Source organism: Nicotiana sylvestris, chromosome 9 (genome assembly GCF_000393655.2).
Source record: "Nicotiana sylvestris chromosome 9, ASM39365v2, whole genome shotgun sequence".
In the NCBI taxonomy this organism is placed as follows: domain Eukaryota; kingdom Viridiplantae; phylum Streptophyta; class Magnoliopsida; order Solanales; family Solanaceae; genus Nicotiana; species Nicotiana sylvestris.
In genome coordinates, this window is record NC_091065.1 from 48141622 (window position 1) to 48151487 (window position 9866).

A 9866-nucleotide genomic window follows, 5' to 3' on the forward strand; every position below is an offset into this window, starting at 1 on the left:
GTGCACAACATGTCCTCCAATATCTGAATAGTGCACTCGGACTGCCTGTCCGTCTGAGGGTGAAAAGCTATGCTCAACTCAACCTGAGTACCCAACTCACACTGCACAGACCTCCAAAATTGCGAAGTAAACCGAGTGCCCCTATCTGAAATAATAAAAACTGGGACACCATGCAAACGAACAATCTCCCGAATATAGATCCCTACCAACCGCTCTGAAGAATAGGTAGTACATACAAGAATGAGGTGCGCAGACTTAGTCACCCGATCCACTATCACCCAAATAGCATCAAACTTCTTCAAAGTCCGTGGGAGCCTAACTACAAAGTCCATGGTGATCCGCTCCCAGTTCCACTCTAGAATATCCATCTGCTGAAGCAAGCTACCCGGTCTCTGATGCTCATATTTCACCTGCTGACAATTAAGACACCGAACTACAAATCCTACAATGTCCTTCTTCATTCTCCTCCACCAATAATGTTATCTCAAATCCTGATACATCTTTGCAGCACCCGGATGAATAGAATACCGTAAGCTATGGGCCTCCTCCAGTATCAACTCCCGAAGCCCATCTACATTGGGACACATATCTGGCCCTGCATCCTCAACACCCCATCATCACTAATAGTCATATCTCTGGCATCATCATGCTGAACTCTGTCCTTAAGGACAAGCAAATGAGGATCATCATACTGGCGCTCTCTGATGCGATCAAATAAGGAAGACCGAGAAATCACACAAGTCAATATCCGACTGGGCTCCGAAATATCCAATCTCACGAACTGATTGGCCAAGGCTTGAACATCAACTGCAAGAGGTCTTTCCCCAACTGGAATATATGCCAAACTCCCCATACTCACCGCCTTCCTACTCAAGGCATCAACCACCACATTGGCCTTTCCCAAATGGTACAAAATATTAATATCATAATTCTTTAGCAACTCCAACCATCTCCGCTACCTCAAATTGAGATCCTTCTACTTGAACAAGTGCTGGAGGCTACGATGATTAGTAAACACCTCACAAGACACACCATACGAATAATGCCTCCAAATCTTCAACGCGGGAACAATGGCAGCCAACTCCAAATCATGAACAGGGTAGTTCCTCTCATGGGGCTTTAACTGACGAGAAGCATAAGCAATAACTCTACCCTCCTACATCAACATACACCCAATACCAACTCTCGAAGCATCACAATACACGGTATATGAACTTGAAGCTGATGGCAACACTAACACTGGAGCTATGGTCAAGGCAGTATTGAGCTTCTAAAATCTCTCTTCACACTCATCCGACCACATAAATGGAGAACCCTTTTGAGTCAACTTGGTCTAGGGCAATGCGATAGATGAAAATCCCTAAACAAATCGGCGGTAATAACCCGCCAAACTAAGAAAGCTGCAAAACTCTGTGGCTGAGAACGGTTTGGGCCAACTCTGAACTACCTCTATCTTCTTCGGATCAACCTGAATACCCTCACTGGACACCACGTGCCCCAAGATAGCCACTGAGCTAAGCCAAAACTCACACTTGGAGAACTTTGCATAAAGCTTCTCCTCCCTCAATCTCTGCAACACAACTCTCAAATGCTCTGCGTGCTCCTCCTGACTACATGAGTACACCATAATATCATCAATGAAAACTATGACAAACGAGTTGAGATAAGGCCGAAACACGCTGTTCATCAAATGCATGAATGTTGCTTGGGCATTGGTCAGCCCAAAAGACATCACCAAGAATCCATAATGACCATATCGGGTCCTAAAAGCCGTTTTAAGAATATCCGAGTCCCCGATCTTAAACTGGTGATAACTTGAACGGAGATCAATCTTGGAGAACACTCTCGCTCCCTGAAGCTGGTCAAACAAATTATCGATACGAGGCAAATGATACTTGTTTTTGATTGTTACTTTGTTCAACTGCCCGTAATCAATGCACATTCTTATCGTGCCAGCCTTTTTCTTTACAAATAGAACAGGCGCACCCCAATGCGACACACTAGGCCAAATGAACCCCTTATCAAGGAGTTCCTAAAGTTGTTACTTTAACTCCTTCAACTCCGCTGGTACCATACAATAAGGTGGAATAGAAATGGGCTGAGTTCCCGACACCAGATTGTCACACCTCCTTTTTACCTATACCCCGTAAAGGGTATAAATATAAGGGAGTTTTTCCAATTAAAGGACAATCGAAACGGGATTGTTTATTTATTAAAAATCAGAGTCGCCACTTGGGATAGTTTAAGGTGTCCCAAGTCACCGGTTTAAAATCCCGAATCGAGGAAGTTGACTCTTATTTACGGTCCGCGAACAAAGAAACTCGGGAAAGGAATTATGTTAATGCGAGAGAAGGTGTTAGGCACTCCCGAGTCCCGTGGTTCTAGCATGGTCGCTTTTGATTATACCTGGCTTGCGAAATTGTTTACTTACTCATTTTGGAACCTATGTGCTTTCACCTCTTAACTGCTTTTAAATTAAACATTATCTTGAAACGGGTCACGCGTACGTGTACCCATTTTTGGCGCGTAAAAATTATGTCATGCATACGTGTCCATAATTAATAACGCTTATTATTATTAAGAAAGTTTAGCCTAAGTTACGCGAACGTATACTCCGATTTTGTTTTTAGAAATCGTAACTGTGTAACGCGAACGTGTCCACAATCACGATAGTATTTTAAACGGCCCTAAAGGTTTCTCTACGAACATTTGTTATTTTACATCTATATTATGAAATTAACACAAGATCCATTTGCTACTAAGTATCTAATTATGGTTTGCCTCAAATTCCCTTTTTAAGACCCTAATTAATGAAACACTAAAGTGCTTGACGCTTACTTTAGGAGAATAATTCAAACAAATCCTTTCCAATCAACAAGGCTTCATTAAACCATTTTATTAGCAGAAGGGCCTGAATTAAACATGCCCAAGCTTCTGAGCAACGAACCTGCCTCAACGCGGGAAGACTCTTTTGATTTAAGAGACTCCGATAATGTTCAGGCCCAAAGGCCCAAATATTTTGGCAACGCTAGCTGCTGGCAAGGACTTCAGGATCGAATCCCTGAAGCCAAAATCTAACAATGACCTTGCTCATAACCTTTTTAACCATTTAGGAGGGGAGAAAATGAGTTGGGGGCATGAATAAGAACCTCATACAACAATCAATAATAATCCCTTTTAACTGAGGTGTAAACTGTACAAAAACATCAATTGGTTACAGTTAAAATCAAGCAAACTATACATACATATCTTAACACATGAATTATAATAAGAAAACAATGGTAAAAACAGCAGAAGCTAATAGAATCTAACATTTAAACAAGATTTCTATTCAAATTCTAATTCGAACATCCAAATCTGCATACAAATTCAGTCTGGTTCCAACTTGTGGCACTTCATTTGTTAGCATGAAGAAATACCTGGGAGCACAAATAAGAGAGATGTAATAAGATCAACAAAGAGCAGTAGCAAGAGCAAGGGTCAGCAGCAAAGCCCAATCAACAGAACCAACCAGCCGCTCAAAAATTAAATTTCAAACCCAGAAAGTGAAGTAAACAGCTAGAAACTAATTCAATCCAAACAATGGACTAGGAATAACTTCAACCAAGCTGGTTTTAGTTCATTTCTAAGGTCAGCTAGTCAGAACTTGTTGCACCACCAGGAAAATTGCAGAAATTAACAGAAAACTCAATGAAACAGTATTTTCTGAAGTTTTAGTCGTCGAGAATTTGAAGGGATTTTTTAGCTCTTGGATCTGCCTTGAAAGGCAAGAAAAGCTGCCTTTATAGGCAAGCTATTAGGGTAGACTTAGTTTTTGCACTTTGCCCCCTTTTTAATTTTTATTATAGCTCAGATACCCGTATAAAAAAAATAGAAAATCAGAACCAACACCTTCCCAAGCTTCCTAGAAGCTTCCTAGTCTGTTATAGCAAGATTCCCTTAGATGATTTACCCAATTTACCACTATTACCCTTGTATTTTACCTTGAAGCCCGGCCAGACTTGAACAAGGGCTTTGAATCCCTGAACGGGCTCAATGCTTAACTAGACATGGGCTCAGACTCAGGCCAAACAGAATGCCTTTAATCATGAGATCTTAGACCGACCTCAGAGCCCAAAGACGAAACCCAAACAAACTCAGAAAGCTTAAAAACCAAACAAATTAACTAATTAACAATCACAAACAGTCGGGGAACTAATTAAGCTCAGTGACCAAAACAAAGACAAAAATGAGAAATTTAAGCATGGCACTAATGAAAGTTAACCATACCATAAACTTCAAAAAAAAAAGAAGATGAAAAGCCAATGAAACAGATACAAACGCAAAATCAATCTTAGAAGGAAACTAGGTTTAGCACCTTGTTCGAATTTCAATCAAAGTAAAAAAAAACTTAAAGAAAGGGAGAAGAAAAGAAGAGTAACAGAAGGTAAAATCTGGATAGAAAAGAAAAAGGGAAAGAAACTTACCCTAGTAAACCTGAAATGGCATCAAACATCTTGATTTAAACGAAACTGATGCTAATCACTTGTTCTTTGTCAAGAACAAATGAGCGGCATCAATTCGCGTTGAATCAGACCTTAAACTCGAACAAATCGGAGGCTTAAGGCCATGCATGCCCACATCTTCGACGGAATTTTTAGGGTTCGAACTCAGATTTGAAATTTGGATAGTTCTGGGGTGATTTGAGGGAATCTAAGTGGGGATTTAGAGTGAGGGAGAGGCGGGGGTTCAGGGGTGTATTTTGGGGTCGAACCAAGGTGGCACCTCCACCGGAGAACACAGGGGCGGCGCTAGGGTTTTTCTTTCAATCCAAGATTCGAGACGTTCTGGGCTTGTTCGATAGAAGGTGCTTGTAGATTTGGACTGAGAGAGTTGAGGAGACTATTTGGTGTTAATTTGGGGTCGGTTCGTGGTGGCGCCGCCTCCGGTGGTGGGGGGATTTAGGGGCGGCGTCTTTAGGGTTTGCAGGGGTGGGTTGTGAGGGAGATGAGTGAGGGGTAGGGGGAAGGTTTGGACATTTAAATACTAAGTGACCCGGGCTTCAGGACCGTCCGATCAAGAAACCTCGACGGTCCTAATCGGTTGCCCATGAAATGACGTCTTTTGGTTTGGAGGGGGGGGGGGAAACCAGACCGGGTTAAGGTGGTTTGGGCCGGGTATTGGGGCAATTTGGATGGTTTTCAGGGGTGTAGGGGTTTGGGCTTGGATATAAATCAATTAATTTGGCCCAAATTCCCTTTCCTTTATTTTAATTCTTTCCAATTTTCTAATTTCCTCTAAATTAAAATTAAAATTAAAATAAACCTAAATTGATTTCTAAGCAAATTATCCTACCAAACTAAATTAACATACTCTAAATAATAATTACCACAACAAATTAAATACCAAATTAAAGAAAAACCACCAAAATTCGAAATTAAAATTAAAAAGTGCAAAATAAACTATTTTTGTGATTTTCCCATTTTTTATAAAACATTAAGTTACTAATTAATTCAAGAATGCAAAATTAGATCCTAAATGCAAATGCAGTGTATATTTGTATTTTCATGAATTAAATAAAACAAACATGCACAGACAAATGCAAACAATTGTCAGAAAATGCCACAAAATCCACAAAAATTGAAAATAATGAAAAGAAGTTATCTTGTTTTGAATTTTATGGGAGTAGCTCATATAGGGCAAAAATCACGTGCTCACAGCTGCCCCTCTTTGCTCGGAAACACGAAGAGTTTTCGTGCAAAGATAAAGTGAGCGGATACGAGCGATTTTTGCCCGTTTGAATACTCCGTGGGAAGCATTTTTGAAAGATTTGACCGCACCCTGCTTCCGAGGTTGCCTACATATCCTTGGCTAAAAAGGAATCAGGTCAGTGTAGTTCAGGAATGTCTGGTAGCTGGGACTACCATGGAGCTGTGATTTCACTGTTGTTGTTGTTGCTGCTCACTAAATCCCTTATTACACCATGTCAAAAATAAAAGAAGCTAGACTAGACTATGATCTATGCTTTACAAAATCCTATCTTGATCTTCAAACTTAATTTTGTGTTTCTTGTTGCCTTGTTGTCTTGTTGTCTTGTATTCTCTTAGTAAAATTCCTTTGTTGCCGTCTTGAATTGTAAACTGAAATGATTCCCTTTCTCCAGGTGGATTCCTGACTGCTGAACTTGATATGTATTCCCATGCTATCCAGGCGGGCTCTTGACTTCGAAACATGAATATATTCCCATGCTATCCAGGCGGGCTCCTGACTTCAGCAAAATAGACAAAAACAAAGAAAATTTTCTGCCCCAGTTTGGTGGCTAGGCCCATGTGTAAGTGTAAAACGAATCATATTACCGAATATCAATAAGAATTTTGAAAAATCAAAACTTGAATTGTACTCCCTTGTTCTCCAGGCGGGCTCCTAACTGCTAAACTTGAAAGTATTCCCTGCTTTCCAGGCGGGCTCCTGACTTCAACTTGAAAGTACCCCCTGCTCTCTAGGCGGGTTCCTGACTTCAAAATAGACAAAACAAAGAGTTTGAACGCTAAAAATTAAATTGTACTCCCTTGTTCTCCAGGCGGGCTCCTGACTTCAACTTGAAATGTATTCCCTGCTCTCTAGGCGGGCTCCTGACTGCTGCATTTGAAAGTATTCCCTGCTCTCCAGGCGGGCTCCTGACTTCAACATAGACAAAACAAAAAATTTGAAAGCTAAAATTTAAATTGTACTCCCTTGTTCTCCAGGCGGGCTCCTGATTTCAACTTGAAATATATTCCCTGCTCTCCAGGCGGGCTCCTGACTTCAACAAAATAGACAAAACAAAGAAAATTTTCTGCCCCAGTTTGGTGGCTGGGCACAGATGTAAGTGTTAAACTGAATCATATTACCAAATATTACTAAAAATTTGAAAGCTAGGTCCCATTATCCAGGAGGGTCCTGAAAACTCCTAGTTAAAGGACAATTAAAAATCTGAGTTATATCTTTTAAAGTGTGGCTTCTGCTAAATCTTGTTATCTAATAGGGTCTTCAACTACTCCACATTATCCAGGAGGGTCCTGAAATCAAAAGTCAAGTTTTATCTTAAGAGTGACAACTTTTATGGCTGAATTATACTACCCTACAACAGAGCTTATGCTGAATGTTGTTATCTAATTGAAATCTTAAACAAAGTCCCATTATTCAGGAGGGTCCTGAAAACTCCTAATTGAATCCTATCTCGAACATGTAAACTTCTAAGCCAACTTATATTCCCTTGGGATACATTTATGCTAGATTATGCTATTTCTGAACTTTAAACTAGGTCCCATTTTCTAGGAGGGTCCTGAAAGTTTACGGTCAAGCCTGTTTTGATGCTTGCTCTTTCCCCTGCGGAGAGTTTCTCCGAAACAAACGAATTTTCTGCCCCTGCCTTAATCAAAGAAAATTTTGTCAGTTTAAAGTGGTGGTTAGCTGATGGCATTCTTGCTGAAGATCTTTCCACAACATTGTTTTGTTCTGAATGGCTTTCCCGAACTGGCCCTGAACCACTTTGACTTTCTGACTGACTTTCAAATCCCATGACCTTTGACGAACCGAGTGTTCTATACCCATGTTGCTATTTCAACCTCTGACCCCTCTATCTGAACATTTGCCTCTCCTATGACATTACCAGACCATTCCACCGATGAAACTTCCAGTGATTCCTTGTACCTCACCTTATATCATGCTGTTTTTAGTATGCTCTAACCACATCGTGATTTGCAATTTTTGGGAGTTGGTAGTGAGTTTTGAAACTTTTCAACTTACTTGGGACAAGACTGACATTAAAACCTCTTAGACAAATAAACCCAAAAGAAAATGAAATGCAATGACTTTGCGGGTTAAGGATAAGAAGAATCCAAAACCAGATGACTGCTACAAAGGGAAAAGAAAAAGAAACTTATTTGAGTGGAACAACTGGTACCAATGATCATGACATGCATTTCGGATTAATCGGCCCAATCTGTCCAACCGATCCACTTTCAGTTGCCGTACTTCGTCGCCTCAGCATTTCCATGACCTGATTACTTTACCCAAACCTTGACCTTGTTCATCCTGCGGTGCCTTAAAACAGTTTTCCACCAACAGACCTTTCTCACTTGTTGACTTTTCAATCACTTTTGCCTCAAGGTGCCCGTGAGAGTTTTCACCAATAAGACTCTCTCATTTTAATTTCTCTCAACTCCCGTCGCCTTACGGTGCCTGTGAAGGTTTTCACCAATAAGACTCTCTCATTTTATTTTTCCTGCTTGAACCAGAGTGTTGCCCCTGCCATGAATTACCTTTACCTGCTCGACTTGACATTTCTCAAAGACTGATCAGAAGGTCTTTCTTTGGACCGTAATGTGGGCTTTTGGACAGGGTTAGAAAGAAAGGGCATAAAAGGCTCAAAATAATTCAAATGGGTTAAAATTACAACTTTCGGAATCAGATTTCTCACAACGACCACGACTTCTGCCCCAGTTTTCTTGCTTGGGGACTTTTGGATTTTTATTTGATGAAACCGAACTGTGAGGCTGCCTACGTATCCTTAAAAGGAATCAGGTCGAACGTAGTTCATGTCATAGAAGTTACTTTGTTTGTTGTGACTTTTCTTTTTCTCTTTCTCTTTCTTCTTTCTTTTTTCCTTTTCTCTTTTGCTTTTCTCTCTTTTTCTTTTACTGTTTTTCTTCTTCTTTTCTCTTTTCTTCTTCTTTTCCCTTTTTTCATTCTTTTCTTTTTCTTTCTTCTCTCCTTTTCTTATCTTTTATGTCTGTGTTTCTGATATTCACTATTGATTCCGAAAGAGGGGTATGAAAGAAAATAAATAAGGCTTAAAAGGGTTGACGAGGGATAAGGTGTTTAGATAGCAGAACAAAATGCCTTCGTCATTTCAATCTTCAAAATATGCCAAATACAAACAAATACAAAGATAATCAAACGAAGAAATCATACATAGTATCTCTTGACTGCATCGAAATTGATAGCCATTCCTACATATTTCCCTTCTATATCTGTCAAATATAGCGCGCCATTGGACAACACTCTAGTTACAACAAATGGCCCCTGCCAATTCGGGGCGAACTTTCCTTTTGCTTCAGCCTGATGAGGCAAGATACGTCTCAACACTAACTGACCCACTGCGAACTTCTGTGGACGTACCTTCTTGTTATATGCCCTCGCCATTCTCTGTTGGTACAATTGGCCGTGACATACTGCTGCCAATCGCTTTTCATCAATCAAACTTAATTGCTCCAAGCAGGTTTTGACCCATTCCACGTCATCAATTTCTATTTTTGACAGATATAGAAGGGATGGGATTTCGATTTTTGCAGGTATTACTGCCTCCGTGCCATACACCAACAAATAAGGAGTGTCCCCTACTGAAGTGTGAATGGTAGTGCGATAACCCAACAATGCGAAAGGTAACTTCTCATGCCATTGTCTGGACCCTTCCACCATTTTTCGAAGTATCTTCTTTATATTCTTGTTGGCTGCCTCGACTGCTCCATTCGCCTTAGGGCGATATGGGGTGGAATTGCGATATATAATCTGAAACTGCTGACATGTCTCTGTCATCAAATGACTGTTGAGATTAGCGCCATTGTCCGTGATGATTACCTTCAGAATTCTAAACCGACAGATGATATTTGAATGCACAAAATTGACCACTGCTTTCTTGGTCACAGATTTGAAAGTTTTCGCTTCAACCCACTTGGTGAAATAATCAATGGCTACCAGAATAAACCTGTGTCCGTTTGATGCTGCTGGCTCGATTGGCCCAATGACATCCATGCCCCAAGCAACAAAGGGCCATGGTGCCGACATTGTATGCAATTCAGATGGTGGGGAATGAATCAAATCTCCGTGCACCTGGCACTGATGAC

At 40.6% G+C, this 9866-nt stretch overlaps 1 protein-coding gene across 1 annotated transcript; it reads right to left on the reverse strand.

The window, feature by feature from the left end:
- Positions 1 to 8928: 8928 nt before the first annotated feature.
- Positions 8929 to 9441, reverse strand: LOC138877544 (uncharacterized). The gene has a single exon (XM_070157159.1). The coding sequence runs from the start codon at positions 9439 to 9441 to the stop codon at positions 8929 to 8931; it is 513 nt and encodes a 170-aa protein (XP_070013260.1).
- Positions 9442 to 9866: the final 425 nt, after the last annotated feature.

Coding starts and splice junctions, on each gene's coding strand:
- LOC138877544 (XM_070157159.1), bottom strand. CDS start 9,441: ATGGTGGAAGGGTCCAGACAATGGCATGAGAAGTTACCTTTCGCATTG.